The 16,908-nt window shown below is 36.2% G+C and overlaps 1 protein-coding gene across 1 annotated transcript in view; it reads left to right on the forward strand.

The window, feature by feature from the left end:
• The window catches only part of LOC118274481 (bicaudal D-related protein homolog), a 124,718-nt gene that overhangs the window by 74,105 nt on the left and 33,705 nt on the right, over positions 1–16,908 (forward strand). The window contains exon 2 of the mRNA XM_035591972.2: positions 9,087–9,227. Coding sequence (XP_035447865.1) covers positions 9,087–9,227 — 141 coding nt within the window. The remainder of the gene's footprint in view (positions 1–9,086; positions 9,228–16,908) is intronic.

The following is a 16,908-nucleotide window of genomic DNA, read 5'->3' on the forward strand; positions in this document are numbered from 1 at the left end:
GTAAATTAAGTCCCACACTATTGTTTTAATTGCAATTGCAGTATAAGTTTCTGTCGCATTGGTTGTGTTGTCTTTGTGGGTGAGTTTGACTGTTAAGAGTAAAGTTTACGGTATGATTTTGAAGTTATTTATCTTTTTCCCTAGACCCTTAGTATTTTGGTGATGTTTTTTATGGTATAAGCCGGTAAACAACCAGATGGATTACCTGAAGGTAAACAATCACCCCCGTTCATGGACACCAGAAACACCAGAGGCGTCACAAGTGTGTTGCCGGCCTTTTGGGGTTAGGAATTTAAGGATTGTTGGGAAATGGGGGATATTGAAGATCAGGGAGGGGGATAATTGGGCCTCCGGTAACCTCACTCACACAACGCAAGCGTTGTTTCACGTCTATTTTCTATGAGGCCGGCCCATTCGTGTCCTCTAGTCGAAACTCGAAAACATCCAAAAGTATTAAGGTTTATGACGTCATTAGCAATAAAAACAAGTTACAGCCTATAATTAAAGTAACAGTGTACTTTAACTGTGAGACTTGTAATTAAAATTGTAACGGGAACGTCTATAAGCGAGGTTTATCTTGTACTTCACACTAAGATTACTTGAGAAGTGGGAACTAAGAGTTAATGGGCTTTACCTTCATGGAGTCTTAAGCTCATTTCAAGAAAGATATATGTGAGATTTTTTCTCTATTTCGTCTGGTAAAAGCGTTGGAGTTTTAGTGCCACACTGAGACATTTAATGATTACTTAAACTATTCCTTAGTAATAATTTGTTCCAGAACCACCTAAACCTAATGAAAATTCAAAATATATTTGTTGTGATAAAAAATATTAGACACACGTATTTTTTTTATTTCCTCCTCTAAGATAACAATTCTTCGATAAAACGCATCAAAGTTTAGGAGTATAAAATTTCTGCCTAGAAGTGACGTCACGTGATATTTCAAATCGATATATCTTCGAAAGTGTTTGTTTCCGTAAGAAAATAAAAAATACGTGTCTAATATTTTAAAATAATCTACAAGACGGACACTAAAATAAAAAAATAGTCATCTACCGTATTATGACAGAGATAATCTTACGTTTTGCATTCTACTGAATCCTTACGTAACTGACAGACAGATAAGTAGCCAAGAAAAGATAATTTCAAAACGAAACAACACTTTATAACATTACAAAGTCAATACAAAACAATTGATCAGCCAATCTGCTTCTCAGAGAAACAAAACAAACTGAATCGAATGCGCATACGCAACAGAACAATGCCACGTTTTTACGGAAGCCATTGCTAAAGCGCTTCGTGTGACCTTTGTGTTGTGGTGCAATGCATGGGAGATCTGATGGTGGACTGCAGGTAATGTATGAAGGAATTTTGATTGTATTTGGGTGTAATTGTGAGATAATATTGTGAATAATTATTATAATTTTTGTAGGTATGGTTTTTAGGTTGTGACGAATATGTTAAAGATGTGGCTTTAGTTTTAGTTTGTACAGTACCCTTCGGCGCGTCCTATGATTGGTTGGTTTATTGGAGCCGGCCAATCAGAACGCGCTCTCGTTTCGATTATTATAAACGTGAAGCAAACTTATACTAATGCTATAGTTCAGTACCCTTAGTACTAGTTTGCATTACGTTTAAAGTAATCGAAACGAGAACGCGTTCGGTGCTCTGATTGGCCGGCTCGAATAAACCGACCAAAACCATTCCGATTACATTAAAGATAAATTCTTCGTACTAAGAGTACTGGTTTCCTTGTCAGCCAGTTATAAGTTATAAGAAATTGGTATCCGTGCTAGTAATATAGAACTAAATTAATTATGCAGTTAAAGACTTGATTAAAGTCGTTCGCGTCCAAATACTTACAATCCTCATAAATGTACGCAAGTAATTCAGAAAATTGACATAAGCATACAATAAAATTTATTTAATCTACGATTTAAAAAGATAACATGACATTTACTATAATAATATCAATTATAAAAACTTTAAACGACTGTTCTCATTTTAAAACGCATTTACAGCCATATAATAAAATAAAAACAAAAGAACAAAATTTAAATTTCGAACCACAGGCACAGTTTCTCAAACTTCTCCCGCCCACGCCTACAACTTGCATCTTGCATACATTTTAATTGTATTGGCAATGCTGATTGTAATCAGTAGTGTCCCTAATTCACGCCTAGGAATGTGGGTCGCCTAGATATAAGTGTGTAAAGATGAAAGTGCAGTACAGTTACTATGTGTTTAATGTACTGCTAATAAAGAAATTATGGTATGAAGTTTGTAAGTTATGCCGCTGGACATATGCGTGTATGTGTGTGTAATGTGACTAGTATTAGGGAATGCGATAAATGATAAAATTAAAATGAGTACTTAATAAACGTTTTTATTTTTTCAATATTACACAGTGCAATATTTTTGAGTTATTTTAGGGAAAAAAAAAAAATCGATGTTTAACATGCAACGTCTTTTATCCCGGAAGGGATAGGCAAAGGAGCACATTTCGTCACGTAGTGCTTAATTTTGGTAAATTAAATAAGACTTACAACATCAATTTCGACATTTGTATAGGAACAATTTGACTTGAGCTTCTCGCAAATTAGATTTTAAATGATAACATCATGCTTATTTATAAGTTCGTGATGTACAAGGTACAAGTAATTCGTGATTTAAAAGGATTAGCTCATCAGCACATCACGAACAGCTGAACTTAGTCATTGTACATCAGACGCAGTATCTCAAACTGTTCATCCGATTGTTAATAAGATTAGATTAAGAATATTTCGACATTTCCTGCTTTTTGTAGTAAAAGACCTTCATTTTTAATTTAAACAACATAATGCGGTAATACGGTTTTTATTGAGAAAAACATAACATAGGATGACTTTTATTAATTATTATGTTATCGTAATCGCTTACTCACGTAACTGTTTGACAAAGAACTCGACTAGTTTCAAGTCATGCTAGAGGCTCATATTCATGAGCAGCATTCCGCGACACACGACGCGGCGATTGTCGCTGCTACTGTGTAAAATATCTTGTCTTGTCTTGCTCAACAATCAACTTATAACCTCTCGATCATTCGGAAACAGAGACAGTCATTTAAAAGATCATCAAAAACTAAAAAGTTTGACAAACAATGGTCCATATCGCTATAAATATTTCCTGGCCATTTATTTAGTTTTAGCCTTGACTTTAGTGTGCTAAAAGATGGCTTTGAGATATGACAGAGCAATGTCACTCTATGAAATAGGCTACATTATATGAGAAACTATGTAAATATGAACCAAATTCATCTCATTTCAACAAAATTCATTATTAATTTCAAAGATGTCAAAGGGATCAACAGTCCCTGACTGTCTGTGAATTGTTAGACTATAGGCCTTCTCTACGTAAGAGTTCTTTTCCACCAGAGATGTGCTATGCTACGTTGCTGTGGGTGCGTTTGGCTTCCACCAATCATATTCATTGGTACACATAGCTTAACACTGGTGGAAACGGACTCAGCTAAGCTAAGCTGTTTTTAAATGGAAAGATGGATGCGTGCTATGGATGGGTTCTCTACTATCGATACATCGAGCCTATCTTCCTCAAACAGTTAGCTTAGTATCAGTGGAAACGGTCACATAGTTTCACAGCTTAGCTATTACATCTTCGTAGCATAACTACATTGCACATCACTGATGAAAAAGAGGGATTTACCATAATCTGGAGATTGGCAGTTTTAAATGTTCAGGTTTGAGGTTTATCAGAAAGCGCTCTGCCTGGTCTCCGTCAATTTGTAGTCCTTTAGACAGCTCATTAGACCACTGCAGAAATACTAGAGGTAGCCAAAAATGCAGTCTGCTCTACCGTCACTATTGTAGCCAATGAACCATTTAATTCAATCAAAGTCTATTCACTTTGTACAACAATCCAGCCGAATTTCTAAAAATAAAACGTTATGAACCGACCACGCACACATACGTGCAATGATTGGAACTATTGGTGAATTATGATTATCAGTGAAAGTGTATCAAGACGTGCAGACAGCTGCGTTTGTGTGTGTGCCGTGCGCCGGCGCAGCGTACTGTATGCGCGAACTAACAGGCACGGATTGCACTCATAGGTAAAATATGTAGATTAGAGATGTATTGTATTGGTACTTAACTTCAAGGCCACTGTAGGGATTCTTACCAAACTTATTTACAAGCGGTGCTTACAAAACAAAATATATATATTTGGCCGATTACCTAAACTACCTAAAATTATGTTTAGTTTCTTGTTAATACCAAGGGTCTGACTTTAAAATAGGTTTCTTTTTAAACAAATGAAGTTTTTTTTACCAAAATTAAGGTTAGTTTCGTAGAATGTACAAACAATTGTCCGCTAACTATTCTAAATATATTTGATAGAAAAACTATAGTAAGTGTTTAATTTCAAATAACACCGAGTTCGTATCTGTAGTGTTATAAACGTTTGGACATAGATGACGAAGCGACAACTCTTGCGCTTACATACGATGCCTCACGTGCGGCGGTCGCACGCGCATCCTAATAGATCATCTAGAATTCTATACGGAGCTAACTGTCTATTAAATCAATGTGTAATAGATTACTGTTGCCTAGAATAGTCAGTGGGGGCTATACTGTATTTTCTCATCAGACGCCGCAAATACAAGTGTGGGAGACCCATGCTTCAGCACTGCTGGGCCGGCTCGACCGGAGTGATACCCAAGACTTCACAGAAAACCGACGTGAAACAATGCTTGCGTTGTGTTTCGTTGTGTAAGTGAGGTTACCAAAGGCCCAATTCCAAATCCCCGATTCCCCAATAACCCTTAAATTCATAACACTAAAAAGCTGGCAACACACTTGACACGCCTCTTGTGATTGGTATTGTCCATGGGCGGCGGCGATTGTTTACCATCAGGTGATCCATCTGTTAGTTTACCCGTAATAAAAAATATCAGTATTGTCTCAGAGAAGTGATATTATAACATAAAAACAAAACAATTTTATTAATGAAACCACAAGAAATACATTAAAACATTAGAAAATACATAGAACGATGGAAATAAGGTTTTTGAAAGTTATTGTTCGATGCTCGGTGACACAATTCTACGTTACACTTGTCAACTTATGTGAACTTCTGAACCGTACGAGATAATCATCATTTGTGATAAGTGGGTAGGCAGAGTGGCTGCTATCTGGAGCAATTTCACATGTTTACCTGCAACTTTTACTTAGACAATGCGTAGTTGTGACAATGAATTGTGTAGGGTTTTGTGTTTTAGAGAAAGACTTTCTTCTTTTATTAAGAAGTTTGCCTGTGTTGTAAATATGATGGCTGAGCAAGAGAACTAGGGTTCAATAAAATATTACTGGGTTTTACAATTTAATTAAATGAGTTTGGTCGACCTTCAAACCTTCAAGAAAAGAGCGTATTCATTTTTAAAAGGCCGGCAACGCACCTGTGGCTCCTCTGGTGTTGCGGATGTCCATGGGCGGCGCTGATCGCTTACCATCAGGTGACCAATCATCTCCTACGTTTGACCCCTTTTCCATAAAATAGAGACAAAAGTTTGAGACATTTTCAGGGTAATTTTTACCTCAATCCTAATATGACCTTTATGTGAAGTAAACAGAGAAGACCATTAAAATGTGTTTCATATACTTACATACTTCTGCCCAAGTCTATAGAACCATTGAAAGTAGCCAAAGACCACAATAAACATTTTGTATGAACTTCAAAACAAGCGCAGTGCATTTGAATAAGTTTTTGTTTGACGTGCCCCAGTTTGCATTCGGCATGTTTTTGTCAATCAGCCATTAAGAAGATAAAGCCCACATTGGTTCACTTTCGGTATCACTCAGTTGGACTCTCACTTGTAATTGTTCATTAAAGAAGACTTGAAAGTGAATCGTGGAATATATTTATGTGTTTCTATTCGTATATCTAATGCATATCTTTTGACAATAGGTGTATCTGATAGGAAAAATGCATTTAATTTAATCTCTCATGATAGGATTGATGACTAATTTTTATTTTAATATCCGTCTTGTAGAATACATTTAAATATTAGACACGTATTTTTTATTTTCTCTTGGAAACAAATACTTTCGAAGATATATTGATTTGAAATATAGCGTGATGTCACTTCTACGTACATTTTATACTTACGTAGTTAAGGTTTAAATCATTTATTCTCATTAAGACAAAAAAAGTCACTTACAAGAGAATATAAAATTAACATTTTGTAAAAATTAAAAAATAACCTAAAGGTCGCCGAATCTGACCAGATTGACGTGTTTTAATTACTATACAGTTAATTTTTATACCCCGTCATCACCTCTATTATGTCGAAATGTTGGCCAAGTTTTTTATAATAATGATCGAATTCGATAAAACGAATTTACCTAAATTGAGTATAACCAACCAACATAGTTATTTTAATACCCAAACAAATTCAATAATAGTTGATATTAATTCTTAATCCCACCCAAAACATAAATGTGAAAGGCTGCCAAGTTCGATAATATTGGAATGCTTCGCCTATAAAAGAAGTGAGATCTAAATAAGTACCAAGTTCCATACACAGACCTCAGTTAAAAATGATATAACAAGTTGGCAAGTTTTCACACACTTTGTTATAAACCTACTAAACGCAATGAGTCAAGTATATAATTTTCTATTAAAACTTGCCAAGTTATATCATTTTTAACTGAGGTCTGTGTATGGAACTTGGTACTTATTTCTCACTTCTTTTATAGGCGAAGCATTTAATATTATCGAACTTGGCATCCTTTCACATTTATGTTTTGGGTGGGATTTCATTTATTTTTGTAAGGTTTATTTTTTTTTTCTTATTTTACTTTACTTTGACTAAATACAAACCTTCGTAACGAATTTTAGGTCGGTACGACCATTGGAAGATATAGATAAATTTTTTGTTTTAGTTCCTTAGGGGTATGAATTTAGACCTTCATTATTTTTAAAACCGACTCACACTTGGCCATTTTCAGATTTTTTCCTTTACCTTGACCTAAAGACCTACATCCATGCCAAATTTCAAGTCAATACGACCATTGGAAGTGGTCTAGGTTTTTGATGAGTGAGTGAGTCAGTCAGTCAGTCAGTGAGTGTATAGTAAAAATAGCGATTTTCTGACGTCAATATCTCAAGACCTACAATAGGTACATTAATGAAATTTTGTATTTTAGATAAGTAAGTAGATCTCGACAGATACTAGAAATTTCATATGCGTAGATAAAATAGATTTTGAGTTATAGGTGGGTCGAACTTGGCCCGAAATGGTTCGTGTAATATAACCCACGGCCGGTGTGTCGGTTTTTTTGCTCGAACTTGGCGGACACACTGCCGTGTGTCTAGATAACTACATTACATTTCACTTTAAGAACGCGGCAATAAAATAAAATAAGCAATAATAAGAAAACATATACGTGTATTTGTTTAGTCTAGCTACATAAAACGTTGAGACCATTCATTATTTACTCAGCTGTTGATTAACAGAGTAAATACATTGTGACGATAATCCTTTGTTAATACATAGTATTAATGTAAGAAAATGTATTTTCTTCAATACAGTTTAAATTACTTTATCCAGTATTGTTATAGAAGTTTATTGTCTACACATTATTGCAAAAATACAAAACAAGTTTTGTTTAAACATAAATCAGAAAACATTGTACCATTTTTTGTTGACGGGGGAAACCTTCAAAGGGTGCCTAGGTTTTTGAAGAAAAACACACTCAGAGTCGCATGAGAGAAAGAGTGTGGGATTTTCATCTTACTAAAACCTCCGCGGTGGCCACCACCTACATCTGAACGAATCATAGTGTACTACAGAATACTAGTGTAACGCCTATTATGCCACTTGCCTACAGACTGGAGACCTATATAGAGAGACCTCCCTAGAGCCTCTCTGTGCAGTGCTTGGCGACCCGTAACCACTGTGCCGCTGTCTTCCTTAAGGTCATCTAGTTCACTTACTTTTGCACAAAAAATGGTTACCTACGTGCATTATGTTTCTAACCTAAGGCTAAATGGTATTTCGGAGCTGCGGACAACGTAACAAGTTACCGGGGCTCCGGCTCAAAGCAGGAGAAGGAACTGGGTGGTTTTTAGTCAGTAAGAATCTGACACTCCCTTTCGCCTCACCCAAGGCGGGAGAAGTCATTGGATGATTTTCTCCTCTCAAAATAAAAGCTAAATGGTGTTTTATGCTTACTTATCCTCGGTTTTAATTCCGAAATAAATAAAAAAAAAAGTTAAATACAAACAACTATAATGCGACAAAAAATCTTTCACTTTAAATATTTCAACGACTGATACATTTAGATATACAATTAGTCCCGCTTTTACTTTTACAACAAAAAGTAACTACATTTTAATGTTAACATTCGTAATAGTTTTTTTTTTCATTTAACTCATTCAAATATTTCCCATAACCAACAATAATTAAAACTATGTGTAGTCTATGCTTTCTAATAGCACACTTTACCAGAGACAATGGATGAGAAGCAAAGATGGCGGCCGGAAACGATTCGTTCACATTGTTCTTCCGCCGCGGAAATGATAAAACCTTTTTTGTTAATTCTCGCGCAACAATTAAATAGTTGAGTGGTTCTAATTAAGATGTTTACTTATGTCAAATTATGAGGTTGTTGCCTTTTCTTTTTCAGTGGTCTGACATTTTATTTTACTTGAAAGTTGAATTTATCTTTCCAATTCTGTAATGCAATATTTATATGTCTATGTATTATTAAAGTGTTTTCCGATTTGCACTTACATACGTAACTGTTTGACGTGTTAACTCGATTAGTTTCAAGTTATGTCAGGGGTTCATAATTCTAATAATCTATTATTTAAGAATAGTCGGGTTTTTCTTCCTGACACTATAACTCCAGGACCCACAAACCGATTTTCACGGCTCCGTGAGGTTTAAAGCAAAAATTCAAGAAAAATTCAAGAGAAAAGCAGAAATACAGGGAAAATCATTGGTGGCGAAACGGAGTTCGCCGGGTTTGCTAGTAACTCATATATTTCATACAAATAATTTCTAATAAACTCCATCTTCTCCTCAGGAACTGGAACAAGAGAAGCACCTTCTGAGACGACGGTTGGACACGACACAGGGGGAGTATGAAGCGAGGCTGCTCGAACTACAGAATGACATCCGAGAACTCACCGCCAAGATCGACTCCAGAGATACTTCTGTTAAACAGGTTAGTTGTTTTTCATCATCATTTATTCTCTAGCTTCTACCAGCAACTTCGGCCGTGGGATAAAAAGTAGCCTATGTTGTTTTCAAACCCTGATCAACCCCTGTTCCAAATGTCATCCCGAACCTTTAAGCCGTTTTGATGTTATTAAGCACCAAATATACGCACAATCACACAAACGCATTTATAATAGGTATTATTAAGTTTCAACTGGTACAAAGGCAAATATAATGCCTTGTATAATGCCTATAGATGTCTTTTTGAGAGGCCTATGTCCAGCAGTGGACGAGAAAAGGGTGATGATGATGATGAGGGCATTTTTGTGTATTTGTCTTGTAGAGTCAACTTTAGGCGCTAAAGACAAGCAAATAAAAAGCACTATCACCATCAACAGCCTGTGACAGTTCACTGCTAGACTATTAGTCTCCTCAACATGAGATTACCAGTCAAAATCATGAAAGCGCTCTCATTAAACGTAAAGCAAACTCATACTAAGGGTGCAGATAATTTTAGACAAATTAAATCAGGCATTGTGAAACAGGGCCATACTATGTTTTATAGAATATCTAAATAGATACACCTTATACAACGTATTAGTCACTAAAATACATGAGGTAAGGCTTACAACATAATATTACCAAACAGGACAGTATGTCTACCGTACATGAATACAAATGTGAGAGAACAAGGCATAAATCTATTAAATAAATCGAACTGAGCACAAATGAGTCATTCTGATACTGTTTAGAATGCAAAATTCGTTGTCTAACGCAATTATACGAGATTTGTAAATAAATCATTTTGTTAAGATTAGATACAAAATGTTTACGTACTGTTAGCAATATATAGTGCACCAGTGTTACGAAAATGGTTTCAATAAACCTGTCGTCCAATGCATCAAATTCAAATATGTCTAGCCGTTTTTGCGTAATTGAGTAACAAACACACTAACACTAGCATACGTTTTCAAATACATAATTATTTAAAACACTTAATGCACAGCTTTCTATGTTGAGTGGATTAAACTGTAAATATGTATTGTTGGTACCTATTTATACTTAGTCAAAAATGTGATAATACATTAATAGGAGCCATTTCAAATCAGATCCAAAAGTGTTTGCTTTATGCATGTAGGAATGTGTGCTTTATTTTTCTTAAAGATCCCTTCTCTAGTCTAGGCCCTAGTTTAAAGGAATGACAATAGTCAAATACTTACATGAACCAAACAAATAACTTGTAAGAAAAACTATACTACTACAACTAACAAGTAACATTCAGATGGCCATTCACTTAAGTAGATAATAATAAATAGTCTCTGCCTACCCACTTGCGGACACCTGCCGTAATGTCCGCCATTACGCCTAACGATCATGTTGCAATACTGCATAATGTCATTTGATTATTGTCCAGTACATCGTTAGAGAATTATTTTAATCATTATTCCTAAGTGCTACTGCATTTGTATATTATGGTTTTGTTTTCATTTGTATGTGAAATTGTATGTTTGTAAACGCACCTACGACACAGGAGAAAATCGAAGTGTGGGGGAACGTTTTTAAAACTGTTAAACAACAAAATATTTTCACGTTATTAAAGATCGAAATTAATAACCGATATAAATCCAAAATCATTGGATCGATCTAAGTTCTTCGGCTGAAATCATAGAACTAAATCAAAAAAACATTTTGCATGGAATTTGGTTGTAATGTTCGGCCGAAAAAGCTGTAGATAGATTTTTATTATAAACTAGCAAACTCGGCGAACTCCATTTCGCCACCATTGATCTTCCCTGTTTACCTGCTTTTCCCTTGATTTTTTTTCGGAATTCTCTTTACTATAAACCTCACGAAGCCCGAAACCTTTCCAACGAATGCAAAACCGTGGAAATCGGTTCGTGCATTCTGGAGTTATAGCGTCAGGAAGGAAAACCCGACTTATTTTTATATTATAGATTCAGTTCAAGCTACACCTAGAATTTAACCAAAAATCTTATTAGTAAGTTATTTCAACATCATCCCTTGAGGTAATAGCCATTTGGTTTCTTACATTATTCTGGCTTTTTAGCACATAGCTTTAAATGAATTGTGTGGTAAGCTCGTTTTAAAAAATCGAAAGTACGCCAACGAGCTTGGTGACTAAAAGCCGCTTTTAACAAGAAACTAACGGGTTTTGCATAAGCTCAGTTACAAAATTATTCTGCAATTCAGTAATTAGGGTCACCTCCTGTATACAGAATGAATCTATTAGTTACATTATGATTACCTACTGCCTTGTTGGTCTAACAGTAAGCACTGTTGTTGAAAACGCAATGAGAAGCAGGCTTTTTGAGGAGAGAAAGTCATCGAATCTCTTCTCCCGTCTTGAGCGAGGAGAGAGGAGTTTCAGACTCTTACTGATTAAGAACTACCCCGTTCCTACTCCTGCTTTTCAAGCCGGGGCAACGGTAAACCCGCTAGGTAGTCCGCAGCTCCTCAGGTAGTCCGCAGCTCCGAAAATGAGAAGCAGGCTTGGCTTTCCGAACACAAATACACAATGTTATCTTTTTCCTTTGAGTTCGCGAGTAGTCACGTAGGTAAACGTTTCATTATCATTGGTAGATTTCTAACAACTAAAGATCATTGGCCTCCCGTCTGATAGCATTTTACGCCATTTTACCCTGTTGAAATTTCTTTCAAATAGTAGATTTTGCCGTTCAACATTATTCAATACTGCCTTTTAAAATACATTTCACATTTAAACCCGGAACAGTTAATTTTATTATCTACCTAATCTCACTACTTTTAGTTCCGTATCTACCAAAATAAAATAGACAAAGTCGACCCAAAAAATCTAGATAATTCTATACCTATACAATTTGAATACTAAACATGAATGTCAATTGAAACATTGACTGTTTTCATTCATTGTTTTATGCGAAATGGTCACAGTTTTAAAACAATAGGTGATCCCCTTGACCCTAGATTTAGCACAAAAAGGCTTTGTCCAATCTGCACAGTTTCGATGCAATTAACATTGAAAATTCACATTACTAACAGTGAACTGAGTCAAGGCTGAGGCGCGGTGCTAGTGTTAGCGAGTTTTAAAAAAAATGTCTAACTACGTTTCATTTGAACTGTAAAAGGAAACGGGATCTTTATTTCAGGCTTATGCTTTGGTATAGAATGTTAACAGGACAGAGTATTAAGTTTGTCCCTTAGTACGAGTTTGCTTTACGTTTAACGAGATTGAAAAGAGAGCGCGTCACACAACGCAAGCGTAGTTTCACGACGGTTTTCTGTGAGGCCGTGGTATCACTCCGATCGAGCCGGCCCATACGTACTCTCTCACACACTTAAAAAAGTCCTTTCCTTAAGAAAAGTAGGTACGTACGACTGTACGATGAACTTATAACATAATCCACCATTTTGTTGATGACACTGTAATAAAGCTTATTAAGATCGAATGTGTTCCAATCGCTATCACTGACGCCTTAGAACAATCGAAACCTTACTTCTACAAAGTCAAAAATACGTAGAACTCTCACTTTGAAGTAAAACTTTACTAATAGGGGTCAAGATATACTGGTTATACGAACATTAACTCCATCATAAGCTGAGCTCTTACTTCTAAGTGAAGTTGTACTAATGAAGGTCAAGATATAGTGGTGGGTTTTTTTGTACTGTCAAGACGTTGTGTCCCCTAATTTCGTAGCTGCTAATCCTATTATACAGGATTACCGTAATACACCTCAACAGGTTTCGTTTAACGTGAATATTTAACTGTCTTAAGTTATTAACGACTTCTTAGTATCTACGTATAAATTATACAAATCCGCTTTGAAGTATTTATGTATCGGATGTTTTGTCATTGCTTTTTTCTCTTTCTAATTTCATAAACTTATTTTATAAAATGGATTCAGGCGTTACTTTGTGGAAATCAATGCTACACTTACAATACTAGCTAAAAATACATATCTACATTCTAAAAATAAATATACATTACGTTTTAGCTTTTAACGTAAGGTAGAATTTTAGACTACATTCAGACTTATATTCTTCTGTTCTTCTGAACAGAGGAACTGTTCTTCCCTGATCTCAGCATCAAGCATTTCTCGGACACTCATTTATACCTAGGATCCCTAGGAAACTATAGACTAGGGTTTTTATTATGATGACTGATACATACATATAATTGATAAAAAGTGATCGTTCTGTTTAGTCTTACCCCCTATGTATACGAAACTTTAAAGTCTACTTTAACGTCGACCTCTCACAAAGGTACTCCGAATTTTCAAACGTTGTACTTGGACTTTTTGCTCCATCCAAGTTCATAGTAATTTCGTCACTCGTGTCGGTTACGTCTGTCAATTGATTGCTGCAAAAAATAGCCCTTTAGTGATGGAAGAGCTTTCACGAAGAATGGAGTTGGTATTGCAAGACGTGATCTCTAATTGTCGGTCACGGCAAATATTTTTCATGGTAGATATCCCACCCACTCGCACGAAGCGCTTCGCTTCAAGCTTCCTTGTGCGAACTGCTAGGGAGTGGAACTCCTTGCCGGAGTCTGTGTTTCCTGATGGGTGTAACCTGGGTGTCTTCAAAGCCCGAGTGAATAGGTTGCTTATGGGCAGACGTGCTCCATCGTAGGCCGCATCATCACTTACCATCAGGTGAGATAGCGGCCAAACGTCGACCTATCAAATGTAAAAAAAAAATTAAAACGATGATCGCTTACCAACAGATGATCAGTCTGCTCGTTAGATCTTAAATCTTCTTTTTGCACGATAGGGGATCTGCAAAAAGAAGATTAAAGTACGTGTTGCGGAGTAATGTTGAGATTTGTTTGACAGTCTGCACAGTTGGTGGTACCACTGAATGACCACCTGCTGGGTAAAGAGTCAATAGGTTGATATCCGGAGTAGTTCCGTTCATGCATGATAGCCCACGGTTTTAGGTTGTGCTTACAAGATGCAAGGGGTAATGCCATCTCTGTTGCATGGACTAAGGTGTGTTTGAAAGAAGGATATTTTTTTATCTTGTCCTCCCGAACACTGCTGTCTTTTTTTCCTGAGGGGAAAAATCATTCGATGACTTGTCCCGCCTTGGGTGAGGCGAGAGGGAGTGTCAGATTGTTTTTGACTAAAGCCACCCCGTTTCTCCTGCTCTTCGTGCCGGTAACTCGCTAGATAGTCTGCGGTAGACACTATAGACTACGTTTACCTACTATTTTCCACTATATTGACAGATACTCTATATAAAGACACATTATGTATACTATTAGCGCCACGCAGCACGTCCGCTCACGGAGTTAACAGACTGACTGACAGACGAATGTCTCTTATAATAAACCAAAGATTTCATAACTTATCACACTGCTTACTGAGCTGAGATAAGCTAATTAATAAACCTTAAAACCCTGAAACACTGGATTAACCAGCTCCACAAGCGGAATGATGAAATCAAGCTTAACGCTTATGTTATGTTTATTGACGCAAAAAATAAAACTACAACATAAAGAAAAAGTACGTGAGAGGTCGCCAGTGTGCACTTTACACTTTCGTAACAATTTCGATGAGGATATTATTGTATGTAATGATATGTTTAATTTGATATATTTGGGACATATACGTGCTTCGAACGAGTATGCAGATCTTGAAAATATTACGACATGCGTACCTATGTATGCATTAACTTATTATTACATCAATTCTTCGAAAGTTAAGATAGAGGGGACAATTGAGCACCTAAAATACTTTTCGTGTGTTATGAGCCCCATAATGCAAATGCATGCATGCCACAAGACGTGCACTGTTATATAGAGGCTTCCCCAAGACTTCCAACTTCCATTATTTATAGGAGAACCTTACCTTTGTCTTAACCGAACATTCTAGAGTGCTAAAAATAGGGCTGAAATAAACAGGATTTTAAAATAAAGTCAAAGTCAAAGCATTTATTTCAATACTAAAGAATGATATATGAATTACCCGGGAGCTAGATAAAACCAAGACGCATGCTTTCCAGTGGTACTAGTCTTTAAATTAGCTTCAGTAGAGTTCCGAGTTCAACAATAATCTAAAAAAACACCATGAATGATATATGAAACCACAATTTATTGTATAAATCTTAAGTGACGTAAGGAAAGCGCTTAGAAATCTATAGAGAGGTTATTACATCGCCATTAGTGCCCGGGTATTTCTAATGGTCAGTTACAGCTCTAGATAAGTGTAACGTTGTAAATTAAGGAGAAATCATTCGGGGTGAAATGTTCTTGAAAATTGATGGCTTTATATTAAGCTAATAGTTTCCCTAGATTATCTGAGTACACTTCATTTCATAACATATTAGAGCAAATAGCTTTAAACAGGGAGGTGCGTAAGTAGGTCTTTGCCCTGTAGTGGGACTATCATGGCTGAAATTTAAATCTGATTAGTAAGTTCCTGGAATATTGGTACATTATTTTGTCAATCGAATGGTCACATATGCATTATGTCAGTTTTTTTGGGCGAGAGCGAGAAATCATCCAATACCTACTCCCGTCTTGAATGAAATGAGAGGGAGTGTCAGATTCTTACTAAATACCACCCCGTTCCTACTCTTACTTCGAATCGAAGCCCCGGTAATCCGGTAGGTCGTCTGCATCTCCTGGTTATATCATTACTTAGAAAACTAAATTTCTGTTTCAATGTCACCACACATTTTGAATTCATGCCCAGCACTGAAACGTTTTCAAAGAGATCAACCTATTTAAAACAGCTATTTTTTCCCCAAAAATGTAATCATTCACAACTGTCTAAACTCTCAGCCTTCTCTCAACTTATAATAATATGATATAATTTACTTAACGAACATAACTTCAATGTCTCAGCAGAACAAAGCGATTACCCAATATACTCGCCTCACATAATATCAAGTAGATGGGAAGTTGCTAACTCAGACCTTGGGTCCACACAATCTGATCTTGATAACCTCGGTCTCGTCGATTTCTTGTTACTTAATACTTTTATTCTGTCTGATGAAAACGTTAGCAACAGCAATCTAGATATGAAAGGAATTGGCTGTCTAAACTTGGAGTATCGAGCTAAGTTTTATTATGTTGTGAAAGATTGAGGTATCTTATTAAATACAACTTTTTATTTGCTGCTTTGGCATGATTTGGTTTTAAGTGTGGGAGAGCCATGCTTCGGCACAAATGTGCCGGCTCGACCGGAGTGATACCATAGAAAACCGATGTGAAACAACGTTTGCATTGTGTTTTGATGTGTGAGTGAGGTTACCGAAGGCCCAATTATCCTCCTTGCTAAAGTTCCCAATCCCCGATTCCCCAACAATCCTTAAATTCCTAACCGATCCCAAAAAGCGGGCATCGCACTTGTAACGGCCCTGGTGTTTCGGGTGTCCATGGGCGGCGGTGATTGCTTGCCATCCGGTGATCCGTCTGCTCGTTTAGCCGCTTGCCATAAAAAAGATGAATATTTCATTAAAGGTAGTCTAGTTTTGGTTCTGGTAGAGTAGATACAGATTAAAAAGAAGTGACAAACAAATTTACTTTCGTATTTATAATATTAATTGAGATAATACCGTTATTCATGATGTTATGTAAATAAAGATCATTTATTCATGACATATAACAAATAGGATACTTACTCCTCTAATAAAAATTACGTATAATTTATTTTGCACGTCGCGTCTTTTTAAGCCTAATGAGA

Source organism: Spodoptera frugiperda, chromosome 11 (genome assembly GCF_023101765.2).
Source record: "Spodoptera frugiperda isolate SF20-4 chromosome 11, AGI-APGP_CSIRO_Sfru_2.0, whole genome shotgun sequence".
NCBI lineage: Eukaryota > Metazoa > Arthropoda > Insecta > Lepidoptera > Noctuidae > Spodoptera > Spodoptera frugiperda.